The sequence below is a fragment of the Perna viridis genome, chromosome 13 (assembly GCF_037379345.1).
Source record: "Perna viridis isolate PV_CMFRI_1.1 ecotype Kerala chromosome 13, ASM3737934v1, whole genome shotgun sequence".
Classification (NCBI taxonomy): domain Eukaryota; kingdom Metazoa; phylum Mollusca; class Bivalvia; order Mytilida; family Mytilidae; genus Perna; species Perna viridis.
Window position 1 is genome coordinate 28,839,947 of NC_142457.1, and position 26,852 is coordinate 28,866,798.

At 31.3% G+C, this 26,852-nt stretch overlaps 1 protein-coding gene across 2 annotated transcripts in view; it reads left to right on the top strand.

Annotated features, from left to right (window-relative positions):
• The first annotated feature begins 102 nt into the window (after positions 1-102).
• The window catches only part of LOC148600233 (solute carrier family 15 member 1-like), a 35,620-nt gene continuing 8,870 nt past the window's right edge, over positions 103-26,852 (top strand). The window contains exons 1-20 of one of the 2 annotated variants that reach the window (XM_088558491.1): positions 111-279; positions 2,888-2,936; positions 4,726-4,772; positions 5,841-5,925; positions 6,485-6,626; positions 8,073-8,150; positions 9,292-9,391; positions 10,431-10,521; positions 11,234-11,311; positions 12,628-12,710; positions 13,758-13,832; positions 16,126-16,215; positions 17,826-17,870; positions 18,878-18,913; positions 19,844-19,932; positions 20,964-21,045; positions 21,934-22,050; positions 23,794-23,955; positions 24,653-24,699; positions 26,715-26,846. In XM_088558491.1, coding sequence (XP_088414617.1) covers positions 2,891-2,936; positions 4,726-4,772; positions 5,841-5,925; positions 6,485-6,626; positions 8,073-8,150; positions 9,292-9,391; positions 10,431-10,521; positions 11,234-11,311; positions 12,628-12,710; positions 13,758-13,832; positions 16,126-16,215; positions 17,826-17,870; positions 18,878-18,913; positions 19,844-19,932; positions 20,964-21,045; positions 21,934-22,050; positions 23,794-23,955; positions 24,653-24,699; positions 26,715-26,846 — 1,625 coding nt within the window. In that variant the 5' untranslated portion in view covers positions 111-279; positions 2,888-2,890. Of the gene's footprint in view, positions 280-2,887; positions 2,937-4,725; positions 4,773-5,840; positions 5,926-6,484; positions 6,627-8,072; positions 8,151-9,291; positions 9,392-10,430; positions 10,522-11,233; positions 11,312-12,627; positions 12,711-13,757; positions 13,833-16,125; positions 16,216-17,825; positions 17,871-18,877; positions 18,914-19,843; positions 19,933-20,963; positions 21,046-21,933; positions 22,051-23,793; positions 23,956-24,652; positions 24,700-26,714; positions 26,847-26,852 lie in introns of both variants that reach the window. The other variant, XM_088558490.1, reaches the window with a different exon arrangement.

Here is a 26,852-nt window from a genome sequence, read left to right on the forward strand (position 1 = left end):
TAATGTAAATATAAGTTTATATAAAGGCAGAAGAGGAACTTTGTAAAAAGCCCGAATTTCTCTTCAAAGTCTGAAAATTATGCCCCCGGAATTTTCGGTATGCGTTTTTAATTTATACACTAAAAATCGTTTCCGGTTATATATTGTTGACCAGCTGGCAATTGGGAAAAATGACTTATTAACTCTCAGGTTAGCTGCTGTACCGAATGGAATCTTATGGATCAACTGACGTACAACCTGACAACAGTAAAGTTATAACAGATAGGTCGACAAAAACTGGTAAGAACTGAGTAATTTTAATAAAAGCTTCAAATTATAGCATTCACTGCGTATACCTTCAACTTAGTTCAAGGCAACTTAATGACAGTATATGTGTTTGACAGTATCCGTTCTTTTTCTGCATGGTCCAATGATTTTTTGAAGATACATGAGTAATCAACGTTCATTCTTGTGGTTAACAAGACTCAGCTGCATATTTTAACATGGAAAGCATTTGCCAATAGTACTACTATATTATAAAACCATTCAAAATGCGAGGTTTTATTATTGGATGCCATTTTGTGGGAGTATTGTTCTGTCGAATAGACCTGCTGGATGTTTTTTTCTATATTTAACGTAATATCAAATAAAAATATTTAAGAATGATTGAAGTACAATGTTAAAAGACGTGGCTGTAAAATAAATTTCTTACCAGATGCAGAAATCCCATGAAAAACAACCAAATTTGCTTTTAAATATGCACATGTAAGATTCTATAAACACCAGAATCGATAAGTCCCGAGAAGCACATTTCCGAATAGCAATCAGCAAATATTTGGGATTTTTAATGGCGCAACGAAATTTATTTACACATCATTTTGTCAAAGATAAAATATATCTGGAAATCATGTGGTGAGTATGAAAGTAGTATAATGAAAAATAAAAAATGAAGGTTTTAATAATTTTTTGTGATCATTGCTTTTGGAATGAAAAAAAAAAACTTTAAACCTTTAAAATGATAACAATATTTTTCACCATATGAATCTGAAAATGCAGCCAACCATAACATAACAAGATGCCAGCTTCCAGGCCGGATCACTTTGTGATTTAATTCGGGAATATTATCTACCAAACAAGGTTTGTTGGGGTAAATTTGACTTGTATTTCTTGTAATTATATAGTTTTGTTGAAAAAATATTCTTAAAATGTCTGAATTTAAAGCTGATTTTTACACCTGAAATTAAGGTCCAATGATAAAACCTTGCATTTTGACTATAAACAAAAAAACGAAAATATCGGATGAAAACATGAAAGATAAACATAAAATTTGTGGTTTTATGTGATAGAACTACATTTGCCAAGTAAGTGTGATCTAAGCATTGAGTACATTGTAGGTTCCCATTTAAATAAAATGGATTTCATGTCAAATACCATTTGTGCAAAATTTGATTAAGGGTAATTTCATCTGTCAAAGCAGGCAAACAATATTTTATCTTGTCCCGAGGTCAGATATTTGGAACTGAAGCCTCTAAGATATTCCCAATATTTGTAATTTTACCTCTAAAGCAGTTTCGGATTCTGATCAGCAAAGAATGCCTTGTTTTACCATAACCTGAAATAAGTTTTTTTTTTTATAATGTCTGAGGAGTTCTGATTAAATAACAAATGGGTCTTTGAAATATATGATGATTAGCAGGTGAAAAGATTTTGAAAGATAGCAATAAAGGTTGAAAGGCGCAATAACTTCTACACGGTTTAACATTTGCATGAAAATTTGACCACAGGTACATTTTGCATACATTTATCTCATCATGCTGAACACTTTTACCATGGTCAGAACTTTGCTTAACCTAAGTCTGCTAAGAGTTTTGGAGATATAAAAATGTATGTAAAAAATTTCTGTCTGATCCCCATGTTGTATTTTTAGTAATGGCAGCCATCTTTTATTGATGCATCAAAAAATCACCACAATCTCCTTATTTATCAATTTGAGTGGATATTTTACTGAAGCAAAATGCAAAATGTGTAACCCAAAATCCTGAAGCAAAACAGTGTATTTAAACTTTGCTGATTTTGTGTAGTTGGCAATCATTTTATATTTTTTTAAACTTTAAAACTTCATAAGATTGCCTAAATTAAAATAGTTTCCATTTGTAATTTTATTCATAATCAATTCTGCTCAAATTTAGAAACATAATTTGACTTTTAATTGTTTAACATACATGTACATGTACCTTGTATCTGTCTGAAGTTAGGTATAGGGAATACTCTTATTTACTCTAAAAATATGTAAAATAGTCTGTTAATATACATTTGTTGATTTATACAAGTTTCTATGCTGAAATAACTTTGCAAAAAGTTGTATAACTGAAAAATCAATGTCAGGATATATTTCCTCACATTTTGTACTTACTACACTGTTCAAATTTAACTAGTAAACACATCATTATTGAGGGTTAGTATAAACAGCTACTTCCTAAGGTGAGTCACAATTTTTTTGTTTGTTTTTGTGAAATACAGTGTGTATTAAAGACTAAAACTTTTGTTTTGTTTCAATATTTTTGAGGTATTCTAACACTAGCATTTGAAATATCTCACTGGAAGTTACATGTACATGTACAAATTTATGTTCCTTTATTCTGAGATTTATGTACATTTTTCCTGAATTTGGTTCAACCTTGTACTGTGGAGGTTGATGAACTGAGTTTAAATACATGTACATTGTTCGAATTTCCAAAAGTACTGACTGCTATGTAGGTTAAGACGTTAGGCATTTAGAAACATTTAGTAATATTGATTAATTTTTTTTTTATAATTTTGTCTGTATTTGAGGTTACATGTAGTTATTATGGAGTAATGATTTCATAATGATAGGTCCAGTTTTTACCTAAAAGTTGTTACTTTTTAGATTATGAGAAGTTCTGATGAAGAAGAAGAGTTTATCTTTTCTAAAGAAGGTGTGAAAAAATGTCATTTCAACTTGTTCTTATGTTCATGCTTTTGTGGTGTGTTGTTTTGTTTGTGTTTACATTTTGTACATCACCACATCCATTTGTAAACATATACAGTATGTACAACTTAGAGACTTTTATATGTGAAATGCATGGATTATATATTTAGAATTTTAAGTATCACTTCCTGTAAGAATTAGGCAATGGGTGGCAATATCTTAAAAAGGCAAACTTTACAAATACTTTGATGGTCATTTCTAGAGGTTATATGGTATGAATACTTGGAAAATGCAATAAAATTTATGTAGGTCTTTTTTTTGTGCCACACCTTACACACATTTTGCCTGATTCTTAGACAAAGAAGTACTTATAAACAAGTATATGTTTTTAATGTAATGTTGACTTGTACATGCTGGCTAAATAACATTTTGCATGATTCTTGTATTTTAGTTGATTATCATTTACATGTAGACTACACCTCATTTCTGACAGTTTTGGAATAGACTCATTTTTAAACATTGTTAAAACAATTCTTTGCTTAAAAGAATGTATATATTGTGTATTTAGGTATGACAGAGAATAAATGTACCGATTTTGTACCTTTCTGTATGGGGAACATTTATACTGGATCCAAACAATATCCGATAAATTTACTCTTCTTTTATGATTTTACACAAACAAGTGATTATATAACTGCTACCAGCAGGTTAAAAATTCAACTAATTATTATCCAGAAACCAGAACAGACCTGAATTTCTGGCAACTTAAAATACCGTTATGTGACAACCATCCAAAATAGACATACAACACCAAATTGTCTACAGCTGACGGAGGTGAATGATTGAAGTGTGCTTTTTGTGAAATAACGCAATTATTTGGTCAATGTTTTTTGTTTAAGTTTTTGCCTGAACTGTGGTTTATGATAAATGTGTTAAGGTATACTCTGTATATGTATATCCTTCTTCCACAAAAACAAAAATTGTGGGAAAAGTAATTGCAAAAAATGAAATGAAAATTTCCAGAAATTAGATGAAGTTTTTTAGAAATGAAGTCATATTGCTAGAATTGAGGTGCAGTGGTTTCTGATGGTTAGCATGTGTATGTCTTTCCTTTTATGTTTTTTTTTATTGCTGGCTATGCTTGAATGGATTTTGCATCTTAACTATGGCAGACAATGATCTGATGTATTAGGGACTTTATAATACTAACATATAAAGTCCCAGGATGTATACAAATGTATTTTTATATCAAGTAAAGAATGTTACTATGAAAGTTAAATTATACAACTGTACCGTATTAGCAACTTTCAAGTTACTGTCCATGTAAAAATCAGTCGGATCCTATGATATGATTGTTACTGGATAAATTTTATCCTACTGAATTTTTTGTTCCAAAGTATTGTACATGTATATACCATATGTATGTCAAATAGTATAAAGTTCCTTTTGAATCAACTGTGGATGGCTCAGAAAATGGTTTTCAAGTTCCCTATCATAGCAACCAAATTTTGCTCAAATCAAAGAGTTATCTTCCTTTTGAATGTTTTCAATGTAGTTTATTTCTCTTTTATCATTGTACAAATATAGTTCATCAAAAAACAACATTCAACTTTGAGAAAGGATGCTTTTGTGATATGAATTGTGTGAACATTTTTTGGAAACAAAATTTGTCATGTGCCACCCACTATCTGGTTTTTGCAAGGACACCCTCGTAATATCAAAAAAAATTCTTGTAAATATAATTTTCATAATCATATTTTTTTTTCATTTATTAATGACTGAATGTTTTTTTCTAGATGATTCATTACTAAAAGGCCTGTCAAAAGATGAAAAGGAAACAAAGGTAGTAAGATTTATCATCTACATTAATGTATATATGTACTAGGATAATAACATTGTACATCTACATGTGTGTATTCATGTACTAGGATAATTACATTGTACATCTACATGTGTGTATACATGTACTAGGATAATTACATTGTACATCTACATGTGTGTATACATGTACCAGGATAATTCTACATGTACATGAATGCATTACTTACATTGTATATGTGCATGTATAGTATACATGTACCAGGATTATTACATTGTACATCTACATGTGTGTATACATGTACCAGGATAATTACATTGTACATCTTCATGTATGTATACATGTACCAGGATAACTACATTGTATGTATACATGTTCCAGGATAATTCTATATGTACATGAATGCATTACTTACATTGTATATGTACATGTATAGTATACATGTACCAGGATTATTACATTGTACATCTACAGATATGTATACATGTACTAGGATAATTACATTGTACGTCTACATGTGTGTATACATGTACCAGGATAATTACATTGTACATCTACATGTGTATATACATGTACCAGGATAACTACATTGTACATCTACATGTGTGTATGCATGTACCAGGATAATTACATTGTACATCTACATGTATAATATGTACAATGTATGTTGTATATATACATGTACCAGGATAATTCTGCATGTACATGAGTGCATTACTTACATTGTATATGTACATGTATAGTATACATATACCAGAATCATTAAATTGTACATCTACAGATATGTATACATGTACTAGGATAATTACATTGTACATATATAGTATACATGTACCAGGATTATTACATTGTACTTGTACATGTATGTATACATGTACTAGAATAATTACATTGTACATTTACATGTTTTACAAACTAGTTGATTTACTATTAAACCATTATTCTGAAATATAAAGGGATATTTGTTTAACAAATGTACACTTAGTGATAATCATACATTGTGAATTAACTTGATTGACATGATTAAGGCATTCTTTAGATTTCAGCTTTATAAGTGTTTATTACAGAGTGTTCTAATTTTTATTTTGGCAGAAAACAAAGGGAGGCTACCCTAAGAGTGTATTCTTCATTCTGGGCACAGAGTTCTGTGAGAGATTTTCCTACTATGGGATGAGAGGTATAGATTTCTTTTTTTAACTCTTACATATACATAGAGTTATACCGGTACCCTCTATGTTCATGTAAAGAAGAAGAAATGTTTCACTGCAGAACACACATAAAAGTGACCTTTTACAACACAATAAAATATCTATAACTAATGGTACAAAAACAATACTGGAGGAGTTACACTGAGCGAAGGATACTTTATCATTGAGCAAAGTAGTTACCTTATTACTGACCAAAGGAGTTACCTTATCACTGACCAAAGGAGTTACCTTATCACTGACCAAAGGAGTTACCTTATCACTGACCGAAGTAGTTACCTTATCACTGAGCGAAGTAGTTACCTTATCACTGACTGAAGTAGTCACCTTATCACTGACCGAAGGAGTTACCTTATCACTGACCAAAGGAGTTACCTTATCACTGACCAAAGGAGTTACCTTATCACTGACCAAAGGAGTTACCTTATCACTGAGCGTTTCTAATACTAGTACTAGTATTACTCCAAATTACTTAAGCCACAATATGGCATGAATTAATCTAGAATCTCTTGTTTTCTCTTGTCTTTTTAGCTATCCTGATTCTCTACCTGACAAAGCAGTTAGAGTTTAATGATGACAATGCCACAGGAGTATATCATGGATTTATATTCTTGTGTTACTTCAGCCCACTTATTGGTGCTATACTGGCAGACGGTTATCTGGGGAGATACAGGTAGTCAGAGTTGAATACATAAACATTATAATGACTGTTTGTAATTTTTGACAGGTTATAGAAAATAACTTGGTTTGTGGCAGTTAACACTTTTAAACCATGGTTTATGAAAAGTGTATACTGGCACAAACTTGGATATTTCTTAGAACCTTTTCAAAAATTAGAATCATTTCTTATAATTTCAATTCTAATTTATTCCATTCTAAAATAATTATGATTAAAATGTATTCAAAATATTATTTTGTTTAGGATAAATTGAAATGTGGAGTGCTGAACAATCAATGTTATTCATTACCAAGCCAGATTATACAAAATAACCTAATTTACTCAAAGAGAACCAACCAATCAGAATGCTTTTTTACAAGAGTACAAATCTTTTACAATTAAACATAGATCTGCAGTGAAGTTTTGATCATGACCATTAAAAGATTTAAATATTTATTTTTTTCTGTCGAAAGAAGACACAAGAAAAAAATCATAAGAACTGAAGTACTTCTCCGTCTAAGAATCAGGCAAAATGTGTATAAGGTGTGGCACATGAAGAAAAAATACACAGACATTTTATTGCATAATCCAAGTATTTATACTTCATAACCTCAAGTAATTACTGTCAAAGTGTTTGAAAAGTTTGCCTTTTTAAGATATTTATAGGTCAAATTTTGTTGAAATGCACTGTGGAAAAATGGCGGGGGAATTTTCCCGAACTTTTTCCTTATATAAGAGTCAAAAAATATCTGCATCACCGATGCTTCAGGATAAATTTAAATAGCTGTTCAGTTGTTTTCTAGATGTGTTGAATGTGTTTGAGGCAAAAAAGACCAAACTGAGAAATATGATGTGCCACCCATTGCCTGATTCTTACACAGAATGGTAGTTAATTCATTATATGGAAAATAATTTTTTGTGTGTAACATAGTGCTATGCTGAAAGTTTTTACATGTATTTGATACCATTTGATGTGGATTGAATTTCTGTCTTTATTTTCATTTTTCATGAAAACCACCAATTTTGAGAATCAATTTCAGATTTTTTAGCACAAAAATGTCATGAACTACATTAAGTACTGAACTGAAATTTTGTACATGTATTAGATATGGTTTGAATTATTGCATACTTAATTTCAGTTCTAATTATTTTTGCAAAGTTTTTATTAATTATCAAGTTATTTATTACCACAAAGTCTAAACAAATTAGCATAGTGCTTTACTGAAATTATGTACAATTATGTATTACTATATGAAGATGCACATTAAATATTGCTTTAGACTAGTACCCATGCAAAATTAAAATTTTGGTATTTTTTTACAGTATGAATTAGCTCATATTGGTAATTGACTACCAGTAATTACAAATATATGATTTAGAACAGGGGGCTATTTTGACTAAGTCAGTACATGTATTTAAGCTAAATTCTCCCAATGTTACATTTTGAACTTTATGTTTTAGGACTATTCTTTACCTGAGTATAATATATGCCATAGGAAATATCTTAATGTCAGGTACTGCTGTACCTCCACCTGAATGGTATGTAGACAGCTAATTATAAAGGATGTTAAGAGTAATCAACGGAACTCAGATTTTAACGGAAATCAAAAGAATGTAATTCAGGGACAAAGACCTGACAGAGAAAACAAACTTAAAATAACTAAAATAATACATACAAAGTAACAAAGAAATTGAGCAATTCGGACTTCACTAAAATTGGGGGCATAAACTAGATGCACTGGTATGGTAAACATCCTCTGCCTTTCCAACACCCACCAAGTTGCTCATAAAAAGTCCATGGTAGACAAAAGTGGAAAGGAAAACTATTAACCTTATATTTTACATATTTGTTTAAAATTACATTCTATTTGATTTACAAGTTGAGGGGTCGTTTAATATATCATACTCTATCTATAATTAAGCACTTCAATATAAGAAAAATTTCAAAATGGCTTTTAAAAATCCTAAATATGTGCTTTGAAAAATTTTATAGAAAACAATCCTTTCGTATATCCATGTCTTTCTAGTTGGTATGATATGCTGCTGTCAGTCTGTCTGTTGTTTATATAATATTACTAAATCAGGCTTCCATCAATTTTTGTGAAACTTCAGTGAATTGTTTCTTTCTATTTTGTGAACTCTCATTTGATTTCTTATTTGACTGCCAAATAGGCATTCATATTATGGTATGATGTTGTTGACATGATTTATTTTTGGTGCAGTTTTGACCCCAAAAAATTATGGATTCCTTATAAAAATCCTTGCTTTTACATGAGCTTTAAGAAGTATGCTTTATCATTTACTGTTTGGTACAAAGTGGTTCATGAAAGCACCCTGAAGCAGAACTTTGTTCAAATTAAATTTCAAAATATTACTGGTATACAATATGGTATCTAAATGTGTTTTTGTGTAAATAATGAACTGTAAGTCCCATGTTTAATTGTATCCACACTTGTCCCAAGAAAAGAGTTCAACTGCCTGTTGTTGTATCATGCTGCCTTAGGTAAAGTTTTTTTTTTATTTTGAATGTTTGAAGTAAGGAACTTTATTTATAAAGCAGCCATTAAAGTTAATATTCACAAAAGGTGACATGAACGAATCAAAAGATGTGGTAGGGGCATTTCATGTATTCTTAGGCTATAATTTAGATTGAACTTTATATGTAGCAATTTTATTGAAGGTATGGTCCAATGGCAGCTTTAATTTTAATAGGCCTAGGAACAGGTGGTATAAAACCATGTGTATCTGCCTTTGGAGCTGATCAGTTTAGACCAGATCAGGTAAGAAATAGGCCTAGGAACAGGTGGTATAAAACCATGTGTATCTGCCTTTGGAGCTGACCAGTTTAGACCAGATCAGGTAAGAAATAGGCCTAGGAACAGGTGGTATAAAACCATGTGTATCTGCCTTTGGAGCTGACCAGTTTAGACCAGATCAGGTAAGAAATAGGCCTAGGAACAGGTGGTATAAAACCATGTGTATCTGCCTTTGGAGCTGATCAGTTTAGACCAGATCAGGTTAGATTTCATCTTATATGATAAAATATAGTCACACACTCACAAATACATTTGAATTGCAGTACATTGTGGTTGTAAATTTCCTTTTTCTGTCATATTGATAAAAGGTGTGTCATTAGGACAGTAAATGTATCATGTTTTGGGACAGTTAATGAATCATGTATTGGGACATTTAATGTATTATGTATTGGGACTTTAAATGTGTCATGCATTGAGACATTTAATGTATCATGTATTCAGTATTGGAATGTTAAATGTATCATGTATTGGGACGTTAAATGTAACATGCATTGAGACGTTTAATGTATTATATATTGGAATTTAAATGGTGTCATTGTTGGAAGGTAAATGTTTCATGCGTTGGGGCAGGAAATGTATTTAGGATTTAAATGGTGTATCATGTATTGGGACTGTAAATGTATCATGTATTGCCAGTATTGGAATGGAAAATTGTATACCGTTTGATGTATTGGTATGGGAAAGATGAAAGGTATATGTCATGTGAGTGGGGGGAATCAAAGGGGTTTTACATATGGGGGTAAAAATTATATATTTTAATAGTAAAATATTGTATTGTAAAATGGTAAATGTAACATCGGAGGAATTATTGGATATTCAAAATTTCAGTCATTTGTATATTGTGTTGCATTATGGGTAATTATTTCATCCTGAATGGAGTATATCAGTATGTGAGAATTGCTTTAGATTTTTCCTCTAATAAAATAAACACTATAACTTGACTGATAAACAGACGCTATTCATTATATAATTTAAAAACGTCTTCTAATTCATTTATTTACAGGAAAAGGAGAGACAGACATTTTTTTCAGTCTTTTATTTTATGATAAACATGGGTAGTATGTTTAGCATAATACTTACACCAATGTTAAGAGGTAAATACTTTATATAATTATTAACATGTGTGTTAACTGTGTCACTGTTGTTAACACTGTGGAGGGCGTCCACACAAAAAACCTGACTGTAGTTGGCACATTACAAATTTTGTTTTCCAAAAAAATTTTATCTATTAGACATTGCAATTATATCCTTTCTCAAAGTTGAATTTTAGTTTTTGATTAACTACAATGATTAAAGAGAAATAAGATACATAGAAAGCATTGAAATTCATTGTAAAAAGGAGGTAACTCTTTCATTTTATGCAAAATTTTGTTGCTTTCTTAGAGAACTGTAAAATTATTTTCTGAGCCGTCCATTGTCAATTTTAAAAAAATCTTTGTACAATTGGACATAATATATGATATAAACATTAATTGGAATAAAAAATTCTGTGGGATAAAATGTAGTGTTCCATCATTATCATAGGAATTACCTGGTCTATAAATAGTCAGTTCTAGATCATGATCAATACTGCAGCATTATTGGTATGTAGAAAATCTTGAACCCAGTTTAAACTTCTAAGGTCAAAGTTGAAGGATCAGTTTCATGGGACACAGGAATACTAAAGTTTTACATTGTGAAAGTTTGTTGGTAATAGTACTCCCACTGTATTAGGAATAAATATCGTTTGTAGTGTCTTTCCATCTTTCCATTTAAATATTTGTCCTTGAATTAAAATTTTAACTCTAAAATTAATATCTTTTTAAGCTGATGTACATTGTTTTGGTGAAGAATGTTATCCTCTGGCATTTGGTGTTCCTGCCTTTCTTATGTTGGCTTCTGCAGGTAGGTGTAGTAGTTGTTGTAGATACACAGGCTCAGTAGGTACACAGGTTCTTATACAGCAGATAGACTATAATTATTTTATTAAAATTAAAGGATGTTCCTCTGATGGTTATTTTTTCTTAATGAACTGAAGCAAAAAAAAAATAAAATTCATAGAAACTGCCACAAGTAATTATTAAAAGTTATATTTAAAACCACCATTCACCATTCACACTTTTAAATTGAAAACAATGTATAGTGCTCTACAAGGTTAAAATAAGTTGCATTTTACCTTAAAATAACACACAATTATACACTGCAAGGGAAGAATATTAACAACCATGGTGTACAGCATTTTGTCTGAAAGGACACCACTTTAGTTTTGCCATTTCTAACATGCCTGGTCCAAGTGAAATTTGACTGTCTATCAAAAATTGTTTTGCTTTCTTAAACTGGTGAAAACCACTTGACTGATTTGACTAAACTTGGAAGGAATGATATATGAAAAGGTGTTTATAAACAATCCACTTCTTTCTAGATGTTTTCATTTGAATATAGTGACTATTTTAGCTTCTGGCAGTCAGTTTTCAAAGATTCTAAAATTGCAAGTGCTGATGTTTTAAACTAGAGGTAGCCATTAACTTGAATAACCTCTTCAAATGTTTCACATTTTGCTTCACTCAGATGGCTCAGAGGTAGGTGGCCGCAGCCACTCAAATTTGTCACTGTAATGCAATGGAAAAAAACATTTTTGGCATATATCTTCCTTAATACCTAACCTAGGTTAGCAAACTTGGTATGAGTTATGTAAAAATGGACTTTTAAGTACTTCTCTGTCTAAGAATTAGGCAAAATGTATACAAGGTGTGACTCATGAATGAAAAAATGCAGCAATTTTACTGCATTATTCAAGTATTTATACCTTATACCCTTGTAAAATAAACATCAGAGTGTTTGTCAACTTTGCCTTCTTATGATATTGATAGGTCAAAATTAGTTGAAATGCAACATGGGAAATGGTGGGAAAATTTTCTTACTTATTTTCAATAAAAACCAGTAAAAAATATCTATGTCACAGATGCTTCATGATAAATTTAAATAGATTTTTAGTTGTTAACTAGATGTATTGAATATATTTGAGACAAAAAAGACCAAATTGAGAAAAATGATGTGCTGTCCATAGCTTGATTCTTGCATAGAATGGTACTTATACAAGTTGCTTTTTGTTATCCTTGATATAATAATGTAGCCACCAGGTTCTTTTTGTGAATGACTGGATACTTAAGAGCTTCTAATTCCATTTGACCTTGTCAAACATTTGTTTATTCTATTTTCAGTTATTTTTATTTTGGGAGGAGCTTCTTATAAGAAGGTACCTCCCACTGGTAACCTAATTGGCAGGGTTTTCAGATGTATATATGTAAGTAAATAAGAATGTTATTACATAAAAAGTATACTCCCATACCACCAAAAAATAATAATAAATAATATATGACTTATTAATTTTTTTAAACCAACAGAAATATATTTAAATTCAGTTGAACATGTGGTCAGTCAATTATTGTTCTTTGAATTAAGGAGGTAGACCTAGGGTAAGGGAAATAACTCTTAAAATCTGTGATATGTTTGTATCATATTCAATTTCACCAAAGCCTCTCAAACATTTGTTTGAAGCAGAATAAAATCAATCCAAGTTAATTAGATGCTTACATAAGATGGATATAAAATGGTGAATACAAATGTGCCAATGATTTTTAAGAGTTGTGTCCCTTACCCAAGGTCTGCCTCCTTAAACCTACATTGTCTGCATTATGATGCAAATAATTATAAACATGTAAACATGATTAACATGTTATGCATTTCCACTTCTATTAAAAGTAGGTACTTTTTATATAAAAATAACACATTAAAGTTATGATGTGGCTAAGTTAACCACACATGTTATATATATTTTATTTATACAGTGGATTCTGGTTAACCACATAGTCTATTTGTCAGAATATGCAACCAACAAGAATCTGCAATTAACAGAAATTATTATTTCAATGGAAAATACCTCATATTTTCAATGTTTTGAGTGGGATATATTCTTTTCTCATGTCTAATTAGATGTCTATTCAAAAGAAGTACAAAATATTGTTGTAAAAACAAAGTTCTTTAGAAAACTAAGGTATTTAACCAATGATGTATTGTTGTTATACTCATTTAGGTACATTTTATAGAAAATTTTGAAAAATATTTATGCAATTAAGTGGTATTTTCTAAGTTTTGGTCTTATGCTATGCAGATAAGAGGAATTTTTTACATGGATAAGATGGGAAATGTTTTTGTTCTCGGAGTTTCTACGCAATTAACAGGAATATGCATTTAACCAGTATGCTATTAAGTGGAATCTACTGTATTTAGTTCCATTTTTACCTTTAATTACTGGTTTATTATTTTTACCATTTATAAAAAATTTCTGTAGCATGGTATCAAGGGAAAGATTTCTCACAAAGATAAAAGACCACATTGGTTAGATCATTCAGCTGAACATTTCGAGGTAAATTTATCTTGTATAAGTTTAATGAATAGTTTTATTATTTGTACTTTCTTGCGCTTTCTTGTTGTTTAAGGAGGTAGTCCTAGCGTAAGGGACACAACTCTTAGAAATAATTGGAACATTTGTATTCAGCATTTTATATCAATCTGATGTAAGCATCAAAGTAACTTGGACTGATTTCATTCTGTTTCGAATGAAAGCTTGATAGGCTTTGGTGAAATTAAATATAATACAAACATATCTCTGAAATCAAGAGTTATGTCCCTTACTCTAGGTCTTTTTTCCTTAATTGTTAAGGTGTATATTTGTTCCTTTATCTTGTTTATATGAGATAATTGTACCCATTTTCTGTTGTTTTGTCAGATATTAAGGGTTTCCTATCATCTGTGTTTTACTTTGATAAAAGAAGCAAAATATATAAATTTCAAGAAATTTTAACCACGTCTTTCATGGGAATATTTTCAATGAAAATATAGTAGCTTCAGGTGTCATACCAATATTTCTGGTCTCCATCACTTTTTATGTTAAATTCAGCCTTTTATAAGGCTAAAAAAAATTTACATCAGTGCAGATGGTGCTAGAGGGGTATCATTATGATGGTCACCCTTTACCTTAACTCTCATAAAAATATCAACATACCTTGTGTGCCTTCTAAGAAAGTACGGTAAACTGAAACTAGACAGGTGCAGAAATCACTACTTTTGTTTTGAAATTTAGCCATATCAAGGGGCCTAGAGTTTTTGTTCAGAATTGTTTTAGACTGCACTGAATAAAGAAAATGAAGTTCTAAGAGTAGTACTGATTCATTTAACTTTCAGATGACACCAAGTTTGTATACCTCAACTAAACAAGGAGAATGATAGGGTGTAATATTTGGACTACTTCATGTCAGTACAAACTACTTTCTTGTATGTGCAGGCGACTGGTTTTCGAAATAGTGGTATTACACCTTCATCAACAAAACTTTTGATCAATTAAGATGCTATGAGTTTGATATCAGAATGTCACAAAATAAATATTTTGCTGATTTTTATTTCCCTTAGATATTGTGTGTCTCCCCCACCCTCCCTCCTTAGGTGAAATTCATTGGCACTTACTTATCATTGATTATCCACAGTGATGAAATAAAAAGAAGTTAGAGGCTGGAATATATTAAGAAGACATTTATGAAATGAAACCATTCAAAGAATTTTAAGGATTAAAATTTTTCAGTACTTTTTTTGATGTATGAACTGTGTTTCCAATTATAGGTTAGAATTCTGGATATAAAGGATTTTGGGTTGGATTTTACACTGAACAAGCCACCAAGCAGTTTAAGGGACAGCGTAAACAACCCGATATTCTAACTAATATTTGAAATCATTTTTTATATTTTAACTTAAAAAAGACAAAAGAAAACAAAAATATATATATGTGTATTACAAAAAAACTCATTTTTCTTACACTTATAATATAAAATTACATTTTTATAATGTGGATTTAATCCTGTTGTAATATGAAATTACATTTTTATAATGTGGATCAATCCTGTTATAATATGAAATTACATTTTTAAATGTGGTATATTCCTGTCAATAATATCAATCTATTATTAGCACCTTTTGTAATTTACATGTTTTAGAGAATTTGGATACCATTAAAGTAATACAGTAATTAGGGGGTGTGGTTTAAATATCAAGATTAGTTATATGAAATGGACAATGTTGCTCAGTAATACTGAACCATATCGCTGAACTATTCAACATCTCATGAAAATTGAAATACCTGTATTAAATTACAAATTCTCTTCATGGATTTATTTAGTTTCTGAGTGATTAACATTTTCTTACATTGATGGACTGCTTGAAATAGACACTCTATACTATGATAAATCTTACATATATGTACTACAGTTTGAATTTAAATTCCATTGATTTGGTGTACATTATGTCAATGTTTGATACACTGTTTAAGGAGGTAGACCTAGGGACACAAATCTTGAAATCAGTGATATGTTTGTATCATAGTCAATGTCACCAAAGGCTATCAAGCTTTCATTTTTGAACAGAATGAAATCAATCCAAGTTATGGGATGCTTACACAAGATTGATGGAAAATGCTGAATACAAACATTCCAATGATTTGCAAGTGTTCTGTCCCTTACCGTAGGTCTACCTCCTGAAGTTTCTGAATTTTGTCATGAAAATTATTATAGTTTGAGAAAAAAAAATCACAATTATAACTTCATTATCAACTTGTTCTTTTGGAAAAGGATAAGTTTGTCCAATGATGATGAGGGCATATTTGATTTCAGACTGATTTCATAGAAGAGGTGAAGAGACTGCTTAAAGTATTGGTGATATGTATACCCTTGCCGTTATACTGGGCACTCTACGACCAGCAGGTAATCTACCCACCATACTATAAAGTATTTGTGATGTGTATACTCTTGCCGTTATACTGGGTACTCTACGACCAGCAGGTAATCTACCCGCCATACTATAAAGTATTGGTGATATGCATACCCTTGCCATTATACTGGGCACTCTACGACCAGCAGGTAATCTACCCGCCATACTATAAAGATTGGTGATATGTATACCCTTGTCATTATACTGGGCACTCTACGACCAACAGCTAATCTACCTGCCATACTATAAAGTATTGGTGATATGTATACCCTTGTCATTATACTGGGCACTCTACGACCAGCAGGTAATCTACCCACCATACTATAAAGTATTAGTGATATGTATACCCTTGTCATTATACTGGGCACTCTACGACCAACAGCTAATCTACCTGCCATACTATAAAGTATTGGTGATATGTATACCCTTGTCATTATACTGGGCACTCTACGACCAACAGCTAATCTACCTGCCATACTATAAAGTATTGGTGATATGTATACCCTTGTCATTATACTGGGCACTCTACGACCAACAGCTAATCTACCTGCCATACTATAAAGTATTGGTGATATGTATACCCTTGCCAATATACTGGGCACTCTACGATCAACAAGTAATCTACCCACCATACGATAAATTGTATACTGTGGAATTTTCATGATATTTCAAACTCAGTCTACTTCCTAGTTATTTAAATGCATAATTAATTTATCAAGATACAATTTTATTGTCTCATAGTTCCGACATGATGTAGGGACCTAGAAATGGTCTGTCAGTCTCATGTATCATGTGGAAGCAATTCTTCTGAAATCAACACATTGATTTAGATTAAATTTTGTAGGATTATTAAGATCAAGACTGTTGACCATACCATAACACTGTTTTGATTCTATAAATTTTACAGGAGTGACGCGACTTTTTCCTGCATTGAACACTTATGTGATATTTAGAAACACAAATCCTCTTAAACTGCTGAATGGGTTTTGTTCATTTTTTTTCCTGTAGGGTTCTCAAATTTCAGCTGTGGCAGGGGGACATATGGATACATGTAGCAATTTTGTTACCAAAACTTAAGTCCATAATTATTAAAAAGATTTCTTGATTTTTTCGACAAAAGACCTCACTATCATACTCTCTTAGTAAAACAAGAATATCCAACATTTAGTATCATGTGAATGTACATGACTGGAGTTGTAGGTAATAAACAAGCATTCCATGATTATACAACAAAGAAAGGGGGTATGAATTTATTTGTTGGCTGCATTAATATAATGAAAACATGTTAATTTTCATGGTTGCTAATTTTCATGGATTTTGTCAAGTGACTATATTCAGGGATATCAATTTTCTTGGTTAAAAAACATTAGAAGTGTTGCGTAGTGTTAAAAAACAATTTAGAGAGTACTATTTTTGGGGTTTCATTTTACTGCAAAAATACTGAAAATTAATATGGTTACAGTATATAAAAAGAAGGGACATTAAGTTTTTATTGCATGACCCCAAAGATTTCAGAGAGAAAAAAAGTCATTTAGAATCTATCCATGGATTCTCTTCATTATGATGAAATAACAAAAATATTACATATGTAATGCCTTTTCAGGGTTCAAGGTGGACATTACAAGCAGAACAGCTTGATGGTAGTGTGGTGAGTATTTGTAGTACCAGGTTGTTTTCTTCTAATTATGTACAGTATCAAGTTAAGGATTCTGTAGTAAGTTTGATTTATTCATAAAAGGGATGTAACTACAGTGTTTTTTTTTCTCTATGTAGCACTGTGCTGTGCAGCAATTTCATTTTCTCTCCATACTTATTATACTGTAGACATGTGGCCTGTTGTAAAATGTCGACCACATTGTACTGTAGACATATGGCCTGTTGCAAAATGTCTACCATATTGTACTGTAGACATGTGGCCTGTTGTAAAATGTCGACCACATTGTACTGTAGACATATGGCCTGTTGCAAAATGTCTACCATATTGTACTGTAGACATGTGGCCTGTTGTAAAATGTCGACCATTTTGTACTTTAGATATATGTGGCCTGTTGTAAAATGTATACCATATTGTACTGTAGACATGTGGCCTGTTGTAAAATGTCTACCATATTGTACTGTAGATGTGGCCGGTTATGAAATGTCTACCATATTGTACTGTAGATGTGGCCGGTTATAAAATGTCTACCATATTGTACTGTAGACATGTGGCCTGTTGTAAAATGTATACCATATTGTACTGTAGACATGTGGCCTGTTGTAAAATGTCTACCATATTGTACTGTAGATATGGCCGGTTATGAAATGTCTACCATATTGTACTGTAGATATGGCCGGTTATGAAATGTCTACCATATTGCACTGTAGATCTGGCCGGTTATAAAATGTCTACCATATTGTACTGTAGACATGTGGCCTGTTGTAAAATCTCTACCATTTTGTACTGTAGACATATGGCATGTTGTAAAATCTCTTCCATTTTGTACTGTAGACATGTGACCTGTTGTAAAATGTAAACCATATTGTACTGTAGGGATGTGTATAACCTGTTCAAAAATTTAAAACATTCCTTAATTGATAAAGACAAATTATTCACCAGAGAAGAAGTAGGAAGTGCTCAGTGTAATGTTAAGAGTAGTATACATTGTTATGTTTTAGGGATCTTTGGGAAGAGTACAACCAGATCAACTCCAGGTAGGTTTAATACCCTTCAATAGTTCAGTTATACCATGAAGTCTTTGGCAGTTTAAATGACTACAGGGATACACTTCAATAGTTTAGTTATACCATGAAGGGTTTGACAGTTTTAATGACCACAGAAATACCAATCATATCCACTTAATTGCATAATCCTGTTAATTGCAAAGAAAGTCAAAGAACAAAAAAAATGTCCAGTCTTATTCATGTAAATAGATCCTCTTATTTGCATAACTTAAGACAGAAAAAATAGAAAATTCCTCTGAACTACATAAATATTTTTCAAAATTTATCGGAAAAGTTTCCTAAATGGATAAAACAACAATACATGTACATCGTGAAATATCTCAATTTTTTTTGGTTTTTACAACGTCTCTTTGATTTGTTTAGACACTGATTAGACATAAGTCCCTCTTAAGCATTGGAAATAGTAGGTATTTTCCATAGAAAGTTCTGTTAATTTTATATTCCTATTGATTACATATTTATTTTTCTGACAAATAGGATGTCATTAAAAGGATTCCACTGTGCCATGATATATGATTAAAAGGATTCCACTCTGCCATGAATTTGAATGGTTTTTTTGACATTTTAGTTAATACAGTTTGGTTTTATAATCCCTTATATTTTAGTTATGTTCTGTTTACCTAAATTTTTGTGTTGATTGTAATGATCAAGGAGGTAGACTTAGGGTAAAGGACACAACTCTTAAAAATCCTTGGAATATTTGTATTCAGCATTTCACATCAATCTCATGTAAGCATCTAATTAACATGGATTCATTTTATTCTGCTTCAAACGAAAGGTTGAGAGGCCTTGGTGATATTAAATATGATACAAACATATCACAGATTTCATGAGTTATGTCCCTTACCCTACAATGTAGGTCTACCTCCTTAAATGTATTCCTTTTCTGTTGTATTTTAGGCTTTGAATCCCGTTCTGATTTTAATCATGATTCCATTATTTGATAAGCTGGTGTATCCATGTTTAGATAAAATGAAAATTCCTAACAGGTGTGTAGAACATTTTGTTTATTTTTTATTCTATCTACTTATATTATATAATGTAATTTTTATAGCCTTAAGTTTTTTTGGAGATAAATATGCTCCAATGGTTTCCAGTTACATATATTGGATCCACAATTTTGTCTGTTGAGAGCTGAAGTCTGAATATGCTTTATTTACAGCAATGTAACACTGCAAGCTGAAGTCTGAATATGCCTACTTGCAGTAATGTATCAATTCAAGGTGAAGTCTGAATATGCCTAGTAAGAGCAATGTAACACTTCAAGCTGAAGTCTGAATAATGCCTACTTGCAGTAATGTAACACTTCAAGCTGAAGTCTGAATAATGCCTAGTAACAGCAATGTAACACTTCAAGCTGAAATCTGAATAATGCCTACTTGCCATAATGTAACACCAATAATCAAGAAGTAGAAGTGTTATGTCAAGGAATATTTATAAATGTAACACTTCAATAATCGAGAAGTAGAAGTGTTATGTCAAGGAATATTTATAAATGTAACACTTCAATAATGGAGAAGTAGAAGTGTTATGTCAAGGAATATTTATAAATGTAACACCAATAATCGAGAAGTAGAAGTGTTATGTCAAGGAATATTTATAAATGTAACACTTCAATAATCGAGAAGTAGAAGTGTTATGTCAAGGAATATTAATAAATGTAACACTTCAATAATGGAGAAGTAGAAGTGTTATGTAAAGGAATATTTATAAATGTAACACTTCAATAATGGAGAAGTAGAAGTGTTATGTCAAGGAATATTTATAAATGTAACACTTCAATAATGGAGAAGTAGAAGTGTTATGTCAAGGAATATTAATAAATGTAACACTTCAATAATGGAGAAGTAGAAGTGTTATGTCAAGGAATATTTATAAAAGAAATGTTTAAAATGGTCATGTTATCCAAGAGGCTTGCTGTAACTTTATTCACCAAAACCTCTTCATTGAAAATCTTCTACAAAACATATATACTTATATTACAGAGGTTTGAAATTTTGTGGTATTTCCTTTATTTCAGACCTTTGCAAAGAATGTCTGCTGGAATTCTTCTGAATATTATTGCTTTTTTAATGGCTGGCTTTGTACAGTTGAAGATTGATGTAAGTAGATTATACCTTTTCTAATGAGCATTTGTTTAAGGTAGATAGTACCTGCTACACTGAGCATTCTTTTCTGTCACCTTGCAAAATCTTGTGGACATATGTATTTTCAATCAACCACTAGTGTTTAAATTATGTAAAATTAATATGTTCCATCTGCACTGTGAAAACTGATTTATTCAATAGGTCATAGTTTTCCTTTCCTCATTTGTCTACCCCGGACTTGACTTTTTATGAGCAACTCAGCAGGTGTTTCTAGAAAAGCAGAGGACACTTACCCTACTAGTGCACCTGGTCAATGCTCCCAGTTTTTAGTGGAGTCTGAGTTGCTCGTTTGCTTTTGTTACTTTGTGTGTGTGGTTTTAGTTACTTTATGTTCTTTTTTGTGTATGTCTGTTTTCCATGTCTTGTCTTTGTCCCTGGATTACATACATACAATACATGTAGTACATTGAGTACTTCAGTAGCATACATATTACACATGTAATTCATAAGTTACATATAATACATACTGTTTATCAAAGTGATCAGATTCTTTATTCCTATTTTATTTTCTTATTCAGTTAGTACTATTTTTTTTTAAATCAAAACCAACGTTCTTTTATCTTTTACTACTTTTAAGTACATTGTATTTCAATTTTAATTAACACATCTTATGAATATACACATTAGTATTTCTTGTGTACATGTGTAATTTTATAATTCTATAGTGGTTAGCCTCATATGGCTTTATTTGGCAATCTTGTTTTAAATGTGTTACATTTGATGTGTGTGTCATAATGACATTTGACAAATTAAAAATCAGTATACAACAAAAATTATTTAAAATGAAACAATTACCAGTTACATCAAGTTATATATAATAAAGTTTGATTTATTTTGTTTTAGAGTCAATTTGAATCACCTCTCAAGGCTTCAGAAAGTGGATTAACTGTGATCAATTCTGTGCAGTGTAAAGTTACAGTTGGGTCTAGTACTGTAAAGCTAGCTTTGGACAGCTTTGAGGTATCATGATATGCCACTGCTATTACATTTTGTTTTTGATTATTTATCACAGCTCATGTCATGTGGGTCTGCACGAGTGAGCCTGACATTAGCAGTAATTAAGTCAATATTAAATACAAAATGACTTGTGTTTTTAAGTCCCTTATATTGTTAGCCACTTCTTGCACTCGTAATTTAGGTACTGTACATTTGCATATGATTTGCATAATTATATATTACTACACCCCCTTATGATGCTGATTGGTGCTGTAGAACCGTCAATTCTAGCTTCATGAGATTAAAATGTATCTCTTAAATACTGTATGTGTACATGTGTTCTATGTGTGTTTTTACATTAAAAGATGAAATGATTAGTCACCATTGAACTTTCTGTAATATACATGAGAAACGCCTAGTTGTTTTGATTGAGAAACATTCAGGTAACCATGGTTACAGAGTCACCCAATTTTAAATAGAGCATAACGCATATTGCAACTGCACTTGAAGTTTGCCAATCTTAGCCAATGGCGAACTGTTGAGTTATTCAACAAAGTTCAAAGTTCAAAAGTAAAGTCAGTACATATAAATCATTACAACACAAGCTCTAATGAGCTTTTAAAACTCAAAAGCTTTGAAAAGTTCTAAGATATTAAGTATTTTTGAAAAAAGGAATACACTTATTTTGCTAGTAATGTACACATGTACGATTTGTGAAAAGATGTAAAATGGAAAAAACATGAATGTATTATCAATTGACTTAAATTTGCACTAAAATTTGTGATTTTTTGTTTTTTATTCTGAACCAAGTCATTACATTGAGAAAATCACTATTTGTTTACTTTTCTTGCTATCAACTATGAATGTAATTGTTCAGTCATTGTAACTACTATTTGGAAATTTAGATCATGGCAACTACTAACTTACCTGATAGTTTTGTCTATCAGACTATAACTGACAACAAAATCAGCTAGTGAAGATTAAAGGAATTTTATGCAGAGTATAAAGCCATTGGTTTTTGATACTGGCTTTATTGTTGGGTCTTTCAGAATATTAGGCAATTGGTTTTTGATACAGGCTTTATCACGGGTATCTCAGATCGAGCCCATCAAGGTGAGCAGGATATTCCCACAAGAAAGCAAGTATCAAAAACCAATTGCCTAATATTCTGTTTATCAGTAATTTATATGTAACATTTTATTTTCTTCTTTGTATGTTGAAAAAAAAATTTTAGAAATCGAAGTTTAGCTTTAAAAAAATATTTTAAAGAGCCTTGATCCAATAGAATTGTGGTACTATTTATATGCTGCCAAATTCATTCAACTTCACTCTGACGTAATGAATTTTCATTGGATGTTTTCAGGAGCAGATTCCCCCACAATTTTTTTTTTTGCATGCCTGGTAGTAAACTGACCTCTTGTTTTTGTATCAGGGACCATTCTGCTCTGAGAGACATTATTGATCTCTTTAACTAAATTGTAACAATGCTGCCTGAATTTTTCATATAGAAGAATGATGACTTACTTTAAGTTTTATTAATAATGAAGATGGGAATCATTATTACTGATGTGGCATTCTTTGGGTTTTGTAACACATTATTGAAATACCTTTGCATTGCTATTAATTTGACCTGAAACAGAGGCAAGTACCATTAATATAAATATAATCTAAAGTAGTGCTTGTGGTAAAAATTTTAGTTGCATTCTAATTCTAACATTTATCCTTTGTTTTTATTATGCTATACTTAATAAAAATTTCTGTTTTCAGATGAGTGAATTCCAGATAATCAGCCCTGGTAACACAACATGGAACATATCTGCAGGCTGTGCCAATAAACCAATGATTAACCAAGCTCTTAACTTACAAGGAAAACATTCCTATACAATTCTTTTAAAACAATTTGCAAATAAATCTATAGATTTAATACAGGTATGTTAACTAAGGAGTGATTTAAAAGTCATATACAATGTTTTAGTAATGAAGTCTTTCTTTACAATATACAATAACTGTTTTAGTAATGAAGTCTTTTTCTACAATATATAATGACTGATTTAGTATTATGGAATCTACATCTACAGTATACAGCGACTGTTTTAGTGATGGAATCTATCTCTACAGTATACAGTGACTGTTAGAGTGATGGAATCTATCTCTACAATATATGGTGACTGTTTTAGTAATGGAATCTTCCTATACAGTGTGCAGTGACTGTTTTAGTAATTCAGTCTATCTCTACATTATGCAGTGACTGTTTTAGTAATTGAATCTTCCTCTACAATATACCTACAATATACAGTGACTGTTTTAGTTATGAAGTCTTCCTCTACGATATACAATGACTGCTTTAGTAACAAAGCTATGAAATGATTGGATAAACCTGTTTTCCTCAATGTCTATAAACATAACTCTTGATTTGAAATAAAAAAAATAACTAATAATTTAATTTTTACATATTAAAAGAAGTTTAATAACTTTATAATGAATGGAAATGTGTATACACTACATTTTGATGTCAGTAAGAGTCCAATGATTAGAATTCCCCCTAAATGTATTCCTTTATTATTAAAGAAGCTTGATTCTTTTTTGTCATGATAAAACTTTACTTGTTATATTTAATGAATTATAGATAAATGATAGAAGAAAAAAATCTAACACCGGTGGTGCTTTACTGAGGTAAGATATCAATAAACTGTTGGTTTCTGTGGTTACCTAGGCAGTCATACTTGATACCACACTGGTGGTGATTTACTGAGGTAAGATGTTGATAAACTATAGGTTTCTATGGTTACCTGGGCACAGTCATACGTGATTAAACACTGGTGGTGCTTTACTGAGGTATGATGTTGATGAACAATAGTTTCTATGGTTACCTGGGCACTGTCATACTTGATTAAACACTAGTGGTGCTTTACTGAGGTATGATGTTGATTAACTATAGGTTTCTATGGTTACCTGGGCAGTCATACTTGATACCACACTGGTGGTATTTTACTGAGGTAAGATGTTGATAAACAATTGGTTTCTATGGTTTCCTGGGTACTGTCTTACTTGATACCACATTGGTGATGTTTTACTGAGGTAAGATGTTGATAAACAATTGGTTTCTATGGTTACCTGGGTACTGTCTTACTTGATACCACACTGGTGGTGTTTTACTGAGGTAAGATGTTGATAAACTGTAGGTTTCTATGGTTACCTGGGCATTGCCGTACTTGATACCACACTGGTGGTGATTTACTGAGGTAAGATATTGATAAACTATAGGTTTCTATGGTTACCTGGGCAGTCATACTTAATACCGCACTGGTGGTGTTTTACTGAGGTATGATGTTGATAAACAATAGGTTTCTATGGTTACCTGGGCACTGTCATACTTGATTAAACACTGGTGGTGATTTACTGAGGTAAGATATTGATAAACTATAGGTTTCTGTGGTTACCTGGGCAGTCATGCTTGATACCACACTGGTGGTGTTTTACTGAGGTAAGATGTTGATAATTAGTTGGTTTCTATGGTTACCTTGGTACTATCTTACTTGATAATTAAGTAAATGACATACAATAAAAGTACTTACAATTCTAAATACACATGTATGATTGAATAACTTGCTTCAGATTTATCATACTTTCTCCAATAGTTGTGTATTAGTAGTTCACATACACTTTTTTGAAAGAGTAGATACATTGACACCGGTTTTAGTGTGGAAATTTCTACTTATATATTGACAATGGTATGTTTTTTATGAAGTATAATGTTTATTCATACTATCACACAGTATGTGACATACATGTTTATAAATTATATAAATATATTTTTGAAGAATTTAAAAAACTAAAAAAGAAGTTCTTTATGATGAATTGGATTGGATGGTCTATTTTTATAAGGCAGCAGAAAATTACTGTTGAATAATGATAAATTTGTTCAATAACTTGAGTATAAGTGTATAGATCTTTATGAAACTATACCACAAGGTACCACACTGTAAAAAGAAGGCTTGGATTGATGTCGCAGTTGTTACTGCAATGAGCAGTCATATAATGGTTTTACACTGTTGTCATCCATAAATCTTCATTTTTTTGTGCCATAATTTTGCTAGACTTCTGACAAATAGGCTTCTGAAACAGGGTTATGTTGCTGCAGAATTTTTATGGTCGTCATCATGAACTCGTGGATCGCTACAGTATATCCATCTGTGCCATGAAAACTGATTTGGTCAATGTGTCATAGTTTTCCTTTTCCTCTTTTGTCTTCCCCAGACATGACTTTTTATGAACAACTCAGGTGTTTCTAGAAAAGCAGAGGACGCTTACCCTACCGGTGCACCTGGTCCATGCTCCCAGTTTTTAGTGGAGTCCAAGTTGCTCATTTACTTTTGTTACTTTGTATGTATGATTTTAGTTACTTTATGTTCTTTGTTGTGTATGTCTGTTTTCCATGTCTGGTATTTGTCCCTGGATTACATTCTTTTGATTACCACTATGACCTTGGTTCCCTTGATTACTCTTTGATATTTGTTCAGTTGAATTTTCTAAAATGTTGTAACAATATTATTTAGGTGAACACACATCATATGATTTTTCTTATGTTAAAATAAAGGTGAAAATAATTCCTTGTATTGTCATTTGCAAGAATGAGGTATGTTAAACTTGGGAAGTAGATCTTTTAATTATTCATGTGTTATTTCCAGTGTGCTTAATATAGCTGATAATGTCACTAGTGTCAAACTGGTTCCCAGTGCATATATTGGTACTGTTAGGCTGAAGACTGGTACCACATATGACATAAAAAATTACACCCATCAATCACTGGATCCTGAAAGGTATTG